The 17,678-nt window shown below is 38.6% G+C and overlaps 1 protein-coding gene across 3 annotated transcripts in view; it reads right to left on the bottom strand.

Moving 5' to 3' along the window:
• Positions 1 to 271: 271 nt before the first annotated feature.
• Positions 272 to 17,678, bottom strand: part of BMP5 (bone morphogenetic protein 5) — a 59,034-nt gene continuing 41,627 nt past the window's right edge. For 2 of the 3 annotated variants that reach the window (XM_061460578.1, XM_061460579.1), the window contains 4 exons: positions 15,529 to 15,726; positions 8,206 to 8,282; positions 6,147 to 6,257; positions 272 to 2,594 (listed from right to left, as the gene is read on the bottom strand). In XM_061460578.1, coding sequence (XP_061316562.1) covers positions 2,445 to 2,594; positions 6,147 to 6,257; positions 8,206 to 8,282; positions 15,529 to 15,726 — 536 coding nt within the window. In that variant the 3' untranslated portion in view covers positions 272 to 2,444. The remainder of the gene's footprint in view (positions 2,595 to 6,146; positions 6,258 to 8,205; positions 8,283 to 15,528; positions 15,727 to 17,678) is intronic. The other variant, XM_061460580.1, reaches the window with a different exon arrangement.

Here is a 17,678-nt window from a genome sequence, read left to right as displayed (position 1 = left end):
TAAAAATTATTTCTTCTTTCTAGTGTATTTGGAGTAGAGTATTAACATTTGGAGGTATCATTTGAAGACAAGATTTTTATTAATAATGTAGATGATTCACCACCTGCAGTTTAAGAAGTAACAAAAGTTTGCAAAATTGCTGTACTAAAAAGTGAACTGTAACAAAATCCATCCACAGCTATTGGTCGTCTCTTTCTTCTACTTTTAAAAGAATGTATGATGTCAGTGTCATTTTGTTATGTTTCAGAGGCAAAATCACAGCAGAACAAAATAGTATTACAGGTTTATTAGGTCTCAAAATATAGAAATATATTCCAACAGCATATTTTAAAGAATAATAAAACAATAATCTTCCGTTTCTTATTCTCAAAATGGTACACCATTATTTAAAATATATATTACTTAATGTACCCAAAATGTAGTCTCCATCAAATTCCATCTAGAATAAATTGAGTTCAAAAAGCATATCCACCTACCCCATTTGTACAGAAACCAAGAAATTTTTTGAAGACAACCCAGTAATTTAATGGTTCCAAAATGGTAATTCAGCTGAAGACACTGTATTTTGTTATACACCCTTGTGCATTAACTGCAACTAAATGTAGATATCTAGGTAATGTCAGTATAAAATAGAAATGGAAGTGTAAAGTGAAACTGTTGTGTTGAGGGAGAAGAGTTCTGAAGACTTAAAATCACAACTGTTATTTTTTTCAAAACTGAGTGTATGCATAAAAGATATTCATGTATTACTTCAATAGCAAGATAAAATAAATTAGTTTCTGCAAATAAAGGCAGTTGCACATTTACATGCATACACACAGTCACACGCACATGCTGATATTATCAGTCTGTAATAATACGAGTTTTCTGAAATATGCTTTAAATAACCAGAGAAGTCAGAGTTTATATGAATAAACTGTCTAAGAATAAATTTATATGTCCTATTAATTTTTAACCACTCTCTGGGAACTCTTTAAATGCAGCATTTTTAATCAAGGAAATGTATAACAAAAACATAATTAGTCATGTAATAAGAGAAAGCAGAGTTTCTGTTTTCTCATTTTCATAACACTAAAACAAAGCTGTGTCCAAAGATATTAAATGTGGTTAATTAAAAATAAGCATATGGGTACTGGTGATGGAAATGATAATTTTTAATTAGTTGTGCAATTCACAACCACAGGATTTCATATGGAGCCAAAAATTTAGGGAGTTTAAAAATTATTTATATGGATTTAAGAATTATCAAAATTATAATAGTTAATGATAAAAAAAAAAACCAAGATATCATGATTTAAGCCAATCTCTACCTGAAAGAAAAGCAGATGAGTCAGAAAGAAGGCTGCAAATTACCCAGTAGCTCATTTTGAACAGTTTTTCATCTTTGCCTGAAAATGGCCACCATCAGGGACAAGATTTTTTATTAAAGAGGTGACAACTGCTGAATCCCCTGTACCTTCTCTTGCATACTCAGAAAACACGTCCAAAAGTGGATTGAAATGAAGTAAAGCCCTTCCATGCCTTGTCTTCTGTATATTTTGTATATATAGTAACTTGTGTATATAATGGGAAGGCTTATGTGGTTTTTTTTGTTTGTTTTTACCTTGTGCTGTTATTATAAATGTATTTGCCAGAACAGTGTAGTATATAATAGACTGATATGATTTGAGGTAAAAATGTTGTAGTTCAATTTTTAGTGTTAACTTGGAAAGTCATAGATGGAGTTGAGACTCTGTCTCCACAGAATTCCTGAAGCTTTGAGCAGTTTGCAAACTCTGCAGTTCACAAGCCAAGAAGTAACATACTCCTCCAGTTACAGTCATCTTGTTAAAGAAAACAGTTATAACAATTATGTGTAATCTTTTCACTTCTATTTTCTATCTATTTAATTACTTAAGCACTGTTCAATATTTTACTTTTTCTAATGGAGCGGAACTTCTAAAAGAAAAAAATATGTTTAGCCAAGCAGTTTTGTTTAGTTTGGGGTTTCTTCATGTGCCTTTTTCCAAATAAATACCCCACCACAGTTTTCACTGGCAAAATACGACCAAATATATCTTAGTTCCTTTAACACTATGAAGCAGTTACAGAAGTTTGGAGTTTCTAGCTTTAAAAAAAAAAAAAAAGTCTATACAAGGTTTTTACTTTAAAATACTGAAACGGAATGCAACAGATTCCAGTATGGTCAACTGAAAAATTAGTTTGTGAAGTTCTAATGCATAGTGAGGTGACCCATAAAATAAATGGTTCAGAAATTTTGCTCATACAAAAGAAACTATATACTTTTAAATAAATAAAAGCTACTATATACATTATACTGTACATTTAAATGAGAGATGACATGAAATGGAATAAATTTAGGGCTGCCTTTTCATCCACAAGACTCATATCTTGACTTTATTACAATTCTGAATAAAACCCTCTGCTTTAGATTATTTCTTATTCTAGTGGCAGCCGCATGAACGCACCACCATATTCCTGTATTTTTTTAAAATAACGTTGGAACTGTCATCAAAGTAGAGCACGGAGATTGCATTCAGTTTTGTTGGTGCACAGCATGGCTTTGGTACATGATCAGGGAACATCAAGTGAACCTGAAAGACAGATAAACACATAGTTCATATATCAAACAGAGAGGTACAAGGACAACATCAGTGCAAAACATGTCTGCATTTCAGAGTGTGTTGTGGTCACAGATTTTCCTTCGTTAGCAACTTTAAGGCAGCTTACCTCCAGAACATTGCTGATTTCAATTGCATGGGCAAAGTTATACAATAATAGCAGATGGAAAGATAAATGTGGAAGAGTGGCCAAGACAGAAAGCTGGTTTTCAGATGAAATTTAGGAAAGAGTTGGAGTTAGACGGCTGCTCAGGAAAACATTTAAACATACCGTCAGTACCATCTCTGCTGAGGACAGTGCCTAACATGAAGCACAGGCTCAAGTCCCAGGTCTCACCAGGACCCCAGCACATGCTAAAATGCTTTCCTGTGTGAGGGTCTCAGCCTGGAGGAAAGTCTGTTGCAGACAGCAAAGACTCTGCAGGCAAGGGCTCATAATTAAACTGTTTTCAGCCTATGAAATGGTAAAATGTGGCTTTTCAGGGAGTATGAGTGCATTTTAAGGTCTTATCTAGATATTGGTAGATCCAATTCTACTTCAACTGAAGTCAGTTTCAATCCTTAGAGTGGATGCCACCTGGACAGAAGGTTTAAGGAAAGGGCTGAAGCAGAGAAGCTTATGTTCACTAGGCTAAAATATATCAATGAAAGGTTAAAGAGAAGCAAAACAGTTTTGAAAAGCATCCCAGAACAAACGAGATCTAGTGGAAATATCTGAAAAAGGGGGAAATACAAGCTCTTCGTACTTGAAAGAAAGTAGTATGTAATATTCTACATATGCTGAAGACTTGGAAACTGGGGAGGCCAGAAAAAAGGGGGTTGTAATAGAGAGAGCAAGAGATTATTAAGGCCTGGATGAAGACTTCAGCAGTAATAGGTTTCATTTGTATGTTAAGTCTCTGTAAGTCTGTTAGAGCCATCTGTCTTGCAGTGATATAAGCCCGGAGCCCTTGCCAGACAACAGAGAATAGTCTATCAGGAAACAATTTTTACATAACTGTTACCATGAGAAGGTCTTTTGAAATGAGCAATAATAAATCCTGAAGTAGCAGTTCAGTAACGGTTTAGACATACATTTAAAAACAGTTTACTAAATGAATAGCAAAGCACTAGAGAAGAGAATGATTATGCCTTGCCTAGGCAGATGCTTGCCCTGCCATGACCCACCAGCCACTGCCTCCCCAGCTGGAAGCCCCGTGGCTCTGCTAGCCCCACATAACAGCAGTGATCACAGCCTTTTCAAGAGTGAGCCTGGAAGTCAGTGCAAGTCAACCTGCTGATCCACTGGCTCACATGACTAGGAGGTCAACACTAATGCAATTAAATTCAGTCTCCCTTGTATTTATATGTATCTGTATAGTCTCTCTGCTTAAATTCAGTCTCAGAAAAAGGAGAGAGAGAGAGAGAGGTACTGGCCCAACATTTGTCTTATACTTTTTATAAAAGAAAAAATATAGTAAAGTTTGGAAAGGTACCAAGGAACAATCACTTCCCAAACCAAAGAGTGGGCTTTTTTAGAATGGTGTAATCAGTATGGCTGGGAGATGATTACATTTGGATTAGGGTGGGGTGTGTGAATAATTGTTTCCCAAGCCATCCCCATGTGCACACCTTGTGTAAATCTGAATTTTGTATAATTTAAACCAGAAAGCATTCAACTACTGTTATCTCATCTAATTTATGTGCAGCTAAAATTTAATTAGCCTCATGATTTTTTTTGGCTGCAAAACTGAATGCATGTACAGTACATGCAGAGGGAGACACAATTCCAAAAAGCCATAAAAAGGGGGAAAATTTAAGTATCCAATTTAAAAAATAGGACAAACTGCACAAATTTCTTAAGAATTGGAAATTACCCATTTTTGGAAAGCATAGACACAAGAAAAAGTAGCACTGGGCCACTTCTTACTCAACAGCCCATAACTGCAGGAGAGAACTCTAATGTGGGGATCTCACTAATATTGGCAACTTTTCTGGACAATTTTTTGCATTATTCTAAACTATTGCTTTACTGCCTTATTTCATTTCAGTTCAGAACTGTATATATGCTGTTCTTGTCTCCTAGGCTCATTGTTATATGCCTTGCCAACTGGAATTTACTGTTCCCTTTCACCTGAACCCCTTTCCACACTTCTATTTATTTCCAGCCCCTGACATTTTCCCTTCTTTTTGTAAATCTTGCTGACTCAAATTCTGTTATACAGGAATAATGTTGCATTGGTGGCTGGACTTGGAGAAGGTGCATAAATGAAAAGGTGAATGGAAAGGAAAAAGGTCTCAGCTTAAATTTTAAAAATGTCCCTCTCATGAAGACACAACTGGCAATTTTCACAAGCAGATAAGTTTTCTTTTTTCTATCAGAAAGAGATTGAACTTTGTTTCTGGGTTGGTTTGTTGTTTTTTTTTGGTGTGGAGTTCTTTTTAGGGGGTGGAGGGTAGTAGCTGCACCCATTTCTGAAGGAGGAAAGGTTTTTCAGACCACATTTTTTATGTCAAAATCAAAAGAAAAAGATCAACATCCAGGGACAGAATCACCAGCACAGTCTGATGGTCAAAATAATTTCCTATCATCATTTTAAAACAGAGGGAGCCTTAAACCCATGTTTCTCTAATTACAGTCGAGTGTCTTGACCTTTCCAAAAACTAATTAAGGATGGCAACCCTTTCCTGTTCTGATTTTGTACTCCCACTCCCTCTTTGTGTAGTATCTCTCATTCCTCTGCTTCTTAATCATTCTGCTAATACTGATGCTGTTCAGGGTCAGTTCTTCAGCTGGCACAGCTGAAAAATCATGACCAGACATCAGACTCACAAAATTACATTCAGCCATAGCCTAAAGGTCTTGATTTCTGTACCTGAATGCTGCTGAGGTAGAGGAGGCCTAAAGGGCTGCTTCAACTAAGATCATATTTTTGGCTGTTCCAGTTGATGCACAGGACTAACCTAAGAACCAGCAGAAAGCTGGCTCCAAATCCCCTTTTACATGTACCAGGCAGAGCAACAGATCCAGACACACTTATTTATAAACTGCATTTGTTATCCAGGCATGGCTGAACACAATTTTTTACATGAAAATGCATCTGCTTACAAAGCTTCACATTAAGTTACAGTATGAGTATCTCTGCCAACAGCTGACAACAGAGGTCCACATAGTGGCCAAGTGTCAACATTTCTGGAAGGTATAACATGTAGATGTTAACATGGAGCTTCAATAAACTACAATAAACTCTTGGAAGTTGGACTAGGGGCCTCTTTGATTCATGTCTACACAATTCTCCAGTAATATGACACATTCTTCTCATGCGTTATTACATTTGAAATGAAAGGGAAACCTACCACACAGGCCACTCTCACAGCGTTTGTCTTCTCTCCAGCATAATCATCATAGCACATCTCTGAAATGGGTTAGCATTTACCGAGAAATAATCAAAATCCAATAGTGGTAAAGAGAAAGCAAGTGACAGTCCCTGTGCCAAGACACTTAAAACTGCAAAACAGGCAACTAAAACATAGACAGAGGCATACCAGAGTCTGAACAATGGCGTGGTTTGTTGCATTCATGTGAGCATTGAGGGGGAAGGAGCACTCTCCATCACAGTAAAATGCAGCATAACCCTCTGGTGCAATAATCCAATCCTAAAATAAAAACAAATAAACACACTCTTTTTTTTCTCTCACTCGGAGATTTAAAACTATATAGAATAATAGAATCATAGAATAGTTAGGGTTGGAAAGGATCTGAAGATCATCAAGTTCCAACCCCCCTGCCATGGTCAGGGGCACCGCACACTAAACCATATCACCCAAGACTCCATATCAAACTAGCTAAGACTTACCCAAGGATAAAATGAACTTCAGACTGTGGCATGTGAACTTAGATTTTTAAAAAAGGGGAAAGAAGTATTTGCTTTGTTCATGCAAAAATCAGATGAAAGTTAAATTGAAGTTAGAAACCTGTATTGAGTACCTGTAATGAGGCTACAAGGGAAATTAAAGGTCCAAATATGTTTGTTAGAATATTTTTCTTCCCAGACTAAAAATCCTAAGCACTTCTCGATGCAACAAAAGTAATTACAATGCATCTTTTTTCTTCAGCATACTCAATGCCATTAACTATTCTATTGCATGAGACTGAGGGTTGTTAGAGATTATTTATTGGAATGTCACTAAATCATGCATTTTGAGTATCTCTAGCAACACAGCATGGGAAAATATTTTAAAATGTTGATGAAAGCTATGTGTTCAGTTTGCTGAATTCCTCCTTTACTAGGAAAAGGTAACATAGGTGCTGTGGGAAGGACAGAGAGGATCAAGTACCTACTTCATGGGTTTTGTTTCTTTTAATTTTTATCTCATTTCACCCTGAGTTTCACTGATCAACTATTGTACAGTGTAGCTTTGACTTACCAAAAACTTTGAAAACTACCAGAAACTTTGAAATCTTCAAGTTGTCTTTTTTCTTTTGGGGTAGGGGCAAGTTTTTCTTTTTCTATGGCCACCTTGAATGACTGATCTGAGAGCTTTGCATATCTTGGGGCATATCAAAATTTACTGTTTCAGAAAATTAACAAACATGATACCTGGAAAAATCTGTGATCTACAGAGGGAGAATGCCTCACTTGTTCAGTAGCCCAAGTTCAAGTCAATAGCACAAGCCTGCTCTGTGGGTGTGAACAGGGTGATTATGCTCTGCAGTCTTGGGAAAACAGTCTCTGCCTACTTCTTCAGGCTGCTGTGAGGGTAAATATACTGCAAAATATCAGGAAAAGTAACAAAACCATATGAGAATCTGAGCTAGATATGGAAAAGATGAGCTGTCACTAAGGAGACAGTGCACTTGTTCTGTTCATGGAGAATTGTTTTAAAGTATTCAGAGAAATATGAAATGCACAGACAGCCATCTCTGAGTTCTTACCTGCATATGCAATATGTCTAGGTTATAAGTTGCTGATGGCCTTCCTGTTCTTTCTTTATAGAGATATCCTTGCTTTCTGGAAAAAAACCCTAGATTGATCTCTATTTTCTTTTCTCATAATGCCCTGCCTCCGTCTTTAGGACCTTTTACTACAGCTACCTTTTTTTTTTTTTTTTGTTACTGTATGGCAGAATGAGTTTTTCCCAGAAATTATTTAAACTTACCTATGGTGTTATAAAGACCACTGAACAGTAATCAATTTCTAGTTCCCTACAGACTCTAGCCCACTGAAATTTCTCTAACCTGCAGTAGACAGAACTGAACCAAGGAAAATTCAAGTGCAAATTTCAAAAGTTCCATTGTTCAGTGTACGGATTTTGCTTTTATTTACTGCAGATCTATTAAGATCTTAAGTAATAGTTCAGAGTATCTTTATGTGAATGAATCCAGATCATAAAGCCATTAATGTATGCAAAATCTTTGAAAGAAGAGCAGCTAAAAAGGGCAAAGAGATAGTGATAGGAATTCACTGCAAAATGCATTTAAAGAATTTGTCTTTCATCACAGAAATCCCAGTTATCGTAAAAGACCCCAGACTGTAAATAGCAGGGGACTGTAAAATAGATTGTCCCAATTTGAATTAATAGGAAACAATATTTATAAGCATACCTGCCATCCTAAGTCTCGGAAACTCACGTAAAGTTCATGTTTCTTACATGCCTGCTTTTGCTCACTCGTGTTATAATCTACAGCAAGAAAATAATAATAAGTTGTTTAGAAGCATTGCTAGAATCAACAAGGTTTAGCTATTTTTGAGCTCCTGACCAAACTGTATGAAGGAAAAAACAAACATACTGTCATTTACATTCCTAGGGTTGGTCAGAAAGGGAGTGCATACTTGGAAATGCAGAATCAGCAGTATCATCCTGAGACAATTCGCATACACAGACAAAATGGTGCATATAACATTAGGGGAAAGAGATTTATGTCTTTTCGCTGTTTAGCTAGGTAATAACCCTGATAACATGCACATAGACAATCAAAAGAGAACAAACAAGTTCCCAATCCAACATTTGGGAAAGTCATCTATATACTGGCACGGGTTTAATAGCCAGATAAAGTAAGTAGCCCAATTCAAAAGATAAATTAATGATTAAAAATGTCCTGAAACAATAGAATTTCCAAAAGTCTTTTATTTAAACATTAGCACATTTTGTACTATTTTTTTTGGCCATATTTTCTATAAATATTCACCACTTGAATATTTCTAGAATGGAATCTCTTTAGTTGGTAATATTAAAGTAAACAAATAGACTAACAAATGCTGTTTGAAGGCCTGAATGTTTCTGCATTGTCAGAGACATGTCAGGATAAGAGGAAAGAGACAACCTTCCACACATACTTCTCCAGGACAATGTGGAGAATATTGAGTTCTGAAGAATATCTAGTTCTCTTTCCTTACTGCCCCTGAGTAACAGGAAAGGAAGGGAATAGGGTCATGCCCTCACCACACTAGCACCCCAGAGCTGGTTTATAGTGCTATTCAAGTGATGCCATCAATGAGGCACTCAATGGAGCAGGGAGGACACGCTGTCTCCCCTAGTTTCAATTCAAGAATGCTTAAAGCGGCTTTTTAGGATCAAAATAACAAAACAAAACAAAAAAGCAAACAAACAAACACAACAACAACAAAAAAAAACTACAACCAACCAACCAACAAGCAAACAAAAAATAAAAAAAACAACCCACAGAAGAGACTGAAAAATAAACAAAACCTCCATTTTCAGGAACAGATCTCTTTTTTTTAGTAACAGTCTTTTAACATTAAAAGACAAAGAATTGAGGCTGGCATGGGAGGGTCTCTCTTGAAAAATTCCTGCAAAATTAAGAGAGGTCTTTTTCGCATAAAATGAATGGAAAGGAGATCTACATTCTACAGAGTTCTACAGTCTGTGATATAATCCATCGTGTTGCTTCACTGTTCTTGCAGGAAACTCTTCCAAATAGCCAGCCTACAGGAGCTTTCCTGCACATTTATCAAGTCCTCCTTGTCCTCTGTCCTGATCAGTGCTATTGTTGCTTCTCTGAGTTCTCTTCAGTTTCTTTGTGTCTTTCTGAAGATGTGATAACCAAAACTGAGCACAGTGCCAAATAAAGTAAAATAATTATTTCTTATGATTTCAGGATGGTTTTCTAGCAGTATATCCCAGAATACGAGTTCTGGAGCAAAACTACACTGTTAAATGATCAGCTTCAGATCCCTGCCTAGTCACTTTAGGATTATGCTGTATTTATGCAAATCCATGAATAAAGAACAGATTGCTGGTGAGCATGTTAATGAGAACTGCAGCATGATGGGGCTGTAGCATCCATGATACAACAGAATTAAAAGGGTCTGAGAGATGACCAAGATCAACAAGAGCATTGCAACCCTGGACTTCATGAGATCAGTTTTCAACTTTTTCAGAGATCTTCTTTACATGAAGAAGAACCAGGAGAGCTGGTTGATCACCCAGAACAACCCCTGAGAGAAGCACAAGTTCATACTCGTGCAGGTCAAGCAAGTATGCAACTAAGCCACTGTGGCTGAACAGGAAACTCTTGCCTGAGCTCAGATTCAAATAGGAAGTAAAAGTAATGTTGAATTGGGATGAACTACACAGAAATAATATAAATGCATCACCTGAACATGCAGGGGTGGATGATAGGAAAGCCAAAGCTCAGAGGGATGCTGAGATGCAAATCTGTCAACAATTGCCCATCTGTTGTAATAACTGACAAATATAGATTTTATTTTCTTCATGTTGCCCTTGCATGAATCTTCATAGAACCATAGAATCATAGAATGGTTAGGGTTGGAAAGGACCTTAATATCATCTAGTTCCAAGCCCCTTGTGATGGGCAGGAACACCTCACACTAAACCATGTCACCCAAGGCTCTGTCCAACCTGGCCTTCAACACCACCAGGGATGGAGCATTCACATCTTCCCAGGCAACCCATTCCAGTGCCTCACAACCCTCACAGTAAAGAACTTCCCCCTTATATCCAATCCAAACCTCTCCTGTTTAAGTTTGAGCCCATTACCCCTTGTCCTATCACTACAGTCCCTAATTAAGAGTCCTTCACCAGCATCCCTATAGGCCCTCTTCAGATACTGGAAGGCTGCGATGAGGTCTCCACGCAGCCTTCTCTTCTCCAGGCTGAACAGCCCCAAGTTTCTCAGCCTATCTTCATACGGGAGGTGCTCCAGCTCCCTGATCATCCTCGTGGCCCTCCTCTGGGCTTGTTCCAACAGTTCCATTACCTTTTTACATTGAGGACACCAGAACTGCACACAAAACTCCAAGTGAGGTCTCACAAGAGCAGAGCAGAGGGGCAGGATCACCTCCTTCGACCTGCTGGTCACGCTCCTTTTGATGCAGCCCGGGATACGGTTGGCTTTCTGGGCTGCGAGCGCACACTGAAGCCGGCTCATGTTCATTTTCTCATCAACCAACACCCCCAAGTCCTTCTCCACAGGGCTGCTCTGAATCTCTTCTCTGCCCAACCTGTAGCTGTGCCTGGGATTGCTCTGACCCAGGTGTAGGACCTTGCACTTGTCATGGTTAAACGTCATGAGGTCGGCATCAGCCCACCTCACAAGTGTGTTGAGGTCCCTCTGGATGGCATTCCTTCCCTCCAGCGTATCAACCGAACCACACAGCTTGGTGTCATCGGCAAACTTGCTGAGGGCGCACTCAATCCCACTGTCCACGTCAGTGACAAAGATGTTGAACAAGACCGGTCCCAACAGCAATCCCTGAGGGACACCACTCGTTACTGGTCTCTAGCTGGACATTGAGCCATTGACCGCAGCTCTTTGTGTGTGGCCACCCAGCCAGTTCTTTATCCACCGAGTGGTCCATCCATCAAATTGATGTCTCTCCAATTTAGAGACAAGGATGTCGTGTGGGACAGTGTCAAACGCTGTACACAAGTCCAGGTAGATGACATCAACTGCTCTACCCCTGTCCATCAGTTCTGTAGCCCCATCATAGAAGGCCACCAAATTGGTCAGGCAGGATTTCCCCTTAGTGAAGCCATGCTGGCTGTCACCAAGCACCTTGTTGTTTTTCATGTGCCTTAGCATGCCTTCCAGGAGAATCTGCTCCAAGATTTTGCTAGGCACAGAGGTGAGACTGACTGGTCTGTAGTTCCCCTGGTCATCCATTTTCCCCTTCTTGAAAATGGGGGTTATATTTCCCTTTTCCAGTCATCGGGAACTTCACCTCACTGCCACAATTTTTCAAATATGATGGCCAGCGACTTAGCAACTTCATTCGCCAGCTCCTTCAGGACCCACGGATGGATTTCATCAGGTCCCATGGACTTGTGTATGTTCAGGTCCTTAAGATGTTCTCAAAACAGATCCTCTTCTACAGTGGGCCTAAGGTTTTCATTCTCACAGTCCCTGTGTCTGCCTTCCATGACTTGGGTGGTGTGGTCAGAGCATTTGCCAGTGAAGACTGAGGCAAAGAAGTCATTCAGAACCTCAGCCTTCTCCAAATCCTGTGTAGCCAGTTCTCCTGATAGTGCCCAAAAAGGGCCTGCATTGTCCCTAGTCTGTCTTTTATTTGCAATGTACCTATAGAATCTCTTCCTGTTATGTTTCACATTCCTAGTCAAGTTTAATTCTAACTGGGCCTTAGCTTTCCTAACCTGGTCCCTAGCTTCCCAGACAACACCTCTGTTTTCCCCAGGCCACCTGTTCTTGCTTCCACCTTTTATAAGCCTCTTTTTTTTCCCTCAAAGCTTCCTCAGCAGCTCCATATCCATCCAAGGAGGTCTCCTGGCCCTCCTGCTGCACGTACGCCTAGTCAGGACACAACACTCCTGAGCTTGTAGCACGTGATCCTTGAATCCCAAACAGCCTTGTGCTTCCCTGCCCTCTAGGGCTTATCCCATGGAACCTTACTAAACAGGTTCCTGAAGAGGCCAAAGTCTGCTCTTTTGAAGTCCAGGGCAGTGAGCTTGCTGCACACTCTTCTCACTGTCCTGAGGATCTCGAACTCAATCATCTTATGTTCACTGCATCCAAGGCTGCCCTGGAGTGTCACATTTCCAACGAGCCCGTCCCTGTTGGTGAGCACGAGGTCAAGCATGGCCTCCTTGTTGGCTCCTCTATTACTTGCAGAAGGAAGTTGTCTTCCACACTATTGAGGAACCTCCTGCGTTGCTTGTGCTGGGGTGTACCGTCCCTCCAACAGGTATCAGTATGGTTGAAGTCCCTCATGAGAACAAGGGCCTGTGAGCGTGAGGCTGTTTCTGTCTGTCTATATTCATGAATAATTGAAAAATGCCTTGCTTATTGAAAAGGAAGAACTGAATTGCCCAGTCGAGGTTTCTTATCATTGTCCAAGAACTTAGAGAAGAAGGTGGCAAAAGGTAAAAGGCAAAAGACAAAAGACAAAGGGGAAAAGGCAAAAAGAAAATGACAAAAGGCAAGGGCAAAGGGAAGGAGAAAGAGGGGAAAAAATATGGAAAAGAAAGAGGAAAAAAGAAACAGAAAAAGAAAAAAGCAAGGAGAATAGGAAGGCATGACTACAATAAAATTGGGATTGATGTACAAGGAGAAGTATAACCAGAGCCTGTGACATATGGAATCATAGGATGGTTTGGGTTGGAAGGGACCTTAAGATGGTCTAGTTCCACCCCCTGCCATGGACAGGCACACTTCCCATATAGATGACAGTATACCTGTCTGTGTCTGGCTACATAATCTCTGGCTATGTAAATGAGATTTTTCACTGTCAATGTCTGACTTAGATGCTGTAGATAAAAGATTGTGGAAAATCTTATAAAGCAAGGACCTACATCACACAATGACAACTGCTCATTACTTTGTCATTTATGTCAACAGTGCCTTGCGTCAGGAGTGAATGGGTATTGAATACAGTCTATTGACTGCCATGAGAAAGATGATGAGCAGAATTCTTTGGGTTTTTCTGTAGTTTAAGTATGGAGAAATTAATTATTACTGGAAGCTGCAGAGAGCTAGGAGAATCAGCCTTCTCCCACAAGCCTGCAGTGCAGTACAGTACAATTTTCTTGAACTGCAGTCTTTTTTGAAAGAGATCTGGCATTCATCAACATATATAGTGTTGTACCTCTATGCTTATGCAGATAGAGGCTTAAAGAGTTTAGGAGAAAATACGTCTCATAATGTACATTTCACTAGAGATGTTCTGATTTTCTTCTTTTACAGCAGCTCTGGAGCATGACTGGATTCACAGATGAGGCTGATCAGTGTTTTGAGACATGTAGACAGCTCATGACGATGCAACTTGCTGGCGTTTGTAAAGGTTAAGTTTTTCCCAGGTTAAACCATCAGGGAGCTTGCGTTCAGTTTTCCTGCTATAATCAAGGAGGCTTAAAAAATTGTTCAGTTCTCATTTCCTCATGGACTAGAAACATAGGATTCAACCTGAAAGTATGATATTTATATTCAGCTATGTTGTGTGTACCATGTACTTAGATGATTTTCCCTTCCACCAAAACAATGTGATTCTCAAAATTAGTAGACATTGTTCAGGAAACATGATTTTTTTTTTTTTTTTTTTTGGGGGGGGGGTAGGTGTTGGTTTTTTTTTTTTGTGGTTTTTTTTTTTTGTTTGTTTGTTTTGGGTTTTTTTTTTGTGCAGAGAGAATATTACTTACCCTTAAGATAAGATACTGCATTTTGGAGTTAATGCAGTTGCACAGATCAAGGTTTACTGTACTAAAAAAAAAAAAAAGTAGGTGGAACAAACAAACAAAAAAAGCTCCAAAAAGCACTCAAAAATGTTCATGTTGTATCATTCAGTCCAAAGCCCTTTTATGAAAACGGGGAAGTGCATCATATGGTACCAGTAAAACAGAAGGAACAGTTTCTGCAAAAAAAAAAGCTGATCATACTAGAATTACACAAAATGACAAAATGCAGACTCAATTCTTGCACTGAAGTAAATGAATTTAGAAAAAAGCACAAGCTAGCAAATTAAACTGAAGTACATGCTTAAACCACATCTGAAAAGCAAGATGCTAAATCAATTTTTAACTTGCATTGTTTCAAAAAAATCTGAAGAACTTTAGGCAGTTAATGAAAAGAGAATGTTTAGTCAATATGGCTCTATAAATAATGAATAATCTTAAAATGCCTTTCTATTATAGATATGTAATCTCCTTTTTTTTCTTTTTTTTTTTTTTTTTTGCTACTAAAAAGCTAAGATTGCCCAGTTTTTATTTGAAACTGCTCCCCTGCAAAATTGACTCATAAGGGATTAGACGTTAATTGTGTAGATGAGCTTTTGTTATACAGTCATACAGAATATCAGAAAATTTTACAAGACCTAAAACACCCCCAATCAATAAACAGTTATAAATAGAGATCCCTGGTGACTTAATATCAGGGGCTTTTCAAAAGCTAGTGTCCCTAGAGGGAACACATGCATTCCTAAGTCACCTAGCTCAGAAAGAGGTATTCTCCAGGTCCTCAGTGGAAACTAGGAAAATAACATAATTTTTTTTTCTACCTGTACAATATACACAAAATTAAACCCACTACTGAAGCTGAGATGCAGTTAAAAAAAGAGCCCAAATTCTATCTTTCACTGAGGCTTCTTAGACAAGCAGTTGAGGTGCAGCCCTTCTCTCTACAGTCTCTCTACTTTTCCGTTATGCATAGCAAAGTTTTCATCCAGTTGCCTACTACATAGGACTAGTTTCAAGCTCAGATAATCTTTCCAAAACTACTTGGTCATTTCATCTTCCAAGAGCCCATGGTACATGTAAGTGACCTTACTCACAAGAAGTTTTAAACAAAGCTAGAGGGACAGATAGAAATGGAGTTTCTGACAGTTCAGCCAGAGAGCAGTTGAGCTGCTGTGTTGAGCTTGTTGAGCAGCTGTGACTCCACTGCATTTGGTGCCTGTAACTCCTATAAAGAGGCTAGAAAATCATAGCTTCATCTTACCCCCAACACTTGACATCCTAGAAGACTCCTGATGACTACTGGATTTGTTGCGGTTCTGATTTTTCCTTTTATTGTTGGCTGCTCGAACAGAACGGAAAAGCACTTCACTTGCCTTGAAGAATGCAACCATGAATGGCTGCTTTGACTGAGGCCCATGTCTTCCAATCAGGCCAGCAGATTTAACATTGATACTTCGACCTATAAAGCAATGGAAATTGTAAGTTAAAAGATGGGTTTGTGCCCCTCCTGAAGCCACAGTGGTAGCTCAGCTGCTGACTGACAGATGGCAAGGATTTTGTCCATAATTCCAAATTTACATGATCAAGAATCCTAACCACATTTTGTTGAATAGAACTTTTGTCAAATGGAACTTTTGTCGAAAAGACAAAAAGCATCAACAATTTACAAAAGTTTCAGCAACTTTACAGCTAGTTTCTCACTGCATAAAATCATGTGCCCTATATGTCTTCTTCATTACATAGAGATTTTAGTTCAGCCTTGTGTACACATTTACGGAAATGAAAAGTAACTGAGCCCCATTAAAGTCTATAGCCTATAGAAAGGATAATGTAATACGGTCATTTAATTTTTGCATCTCTTGAATGTGAAATGTGGAACCTTATATCCCCAAAGCAAATTGGTAGCAAATACGAGTGTAGATAATAAATTTACTTCTGCTTTAAAAATAAATATTGTGCAGTGCCACTCAAACTGATGTTAATTCACAAGTAAGAGTAGGAAGGCGTTCGGTCATTCAAGAGAACAGAGTTTGAAATATGGGCATTATTGACTCTGGTTCTGTTCCCAGGGGGTGTGCATATTTCTTTAAAATATTTGGTCAGTCAGGACTGTGTGGTAACCTCACTCTATTATAGGATCTAAACCTCACTAAAAGAAAAGAAAGCAAAACAAGTCACTGAAACAGCATCAGTGACATTTTAGCAAATAAACCCTTGCTCTTAACAGAATTTACTTTGGCAGCATAAACACTTTTGTGTGTATGTGTATTATGCAGAGCCCCTCAACCGTCAGAAAATGAGACAGTGTCATGTGAGGCTGTGCAGCTGTGCTGGGTGGGGGACACAGAGGTCCTTTAAATCGGAAGGTACGGGCACAGGCACTGTGTGAGCTATGCGGCAGTGGGGCGCCTGGGGATTCTTCTAAACTGACTGGAAAAGTTGGCTATGCGGGTGATGAAGGAGCATCTGCCTCACAAAAGTATAATACCGTTAACTCGATCACCCTGAAAAAGAACTCGTAAATACACATAGGAGTAAACCTTACAGAAATAAGCATAGAGGTTTCCTTTTCAAATACAAACTTACAGTGGCTGTACGCCAGAGTCTATATTTCTTAGAAAAACTCTATCACTGGCGTAAATGAAAGAGGCAGTTTGATTTGTGGTTAAAGTAGTTTCCATTCTACTTCCACTGTAACAAATGTATTAATTCAGCTCAGACTTCCTCCTTCTGGCAGCCCTTTTGCAGTAAAAAGAGAAATTAGAAGTTCCAGCCAAATACCATACCTTGAACTGACCCACTTCAATACATAAACACTTTTACAACATGTTTATTCAGGTGTACCACTTTAAATTGGTTTAAGATGTTTCCAGTGACAGGGAGCCCAGCAAAGGCAAGAGAAGAACTGAGAAAGTTAGCAGTTATGGAGCAGGGTAATTGGCAACATATTCTGAACAATTTTGATAATTACTTTTTTGACTGCAAGGGAAAAATGCATTTGTTGAAGCTTCTGATTTCATTTTAAATGCCTTCTTAGTCTTGTGTTTCTTTAATTTTTCTATTCATGTGTTTAAGTTACTATTAAATAATTCAGTAGCATTAATTTCTATATGTTCCAATCTTCTGTTGCAAGTCAGATATGAAAAACTGTACAGACTATTCTCTATTCATCGCAACATGGACAAGCTAGCCTCTTACCACAAAGTTCCAAGTTTCCCGTCATTTCTAGAGGGAATATTTCTACTATTTTTCTTTATTTTTTGTTCCAATGACTTTCAGAATTTTAATTTTATCTGTGAAAGATTAATACCTTACTGGTGGACATTTTAAGAATACTGTTAGATTTATATACTGAGGGCTGTAAAGATGTGTGGAGGATTTCTGAATTTAAATCTATGTTCTCTGAATTTA

Source organism: Pezoporus flaviventris, unplaced genomic scaffold, assembly GCF_033815535.1.
Source record: "Pezoporus flaviventris isolate CSIRO_AGI_PZ_B2104156 unplaced genomic scaffold, CSIRO_AGI_Pfla_v1 ptg000031l, whole genome shotgun sequence".
In the NCBI taxonomy this organism is placed as follows: domain Eukaryota; kingdom Metazoa; phylum Chordata; class Aves; order Psittaciformes; family Psittacidae; genus Pezoporus; species Pezoporus flaviventris.
This window is presented reverse-complemented; position numbering and strand designations above follow the sequence as displayed.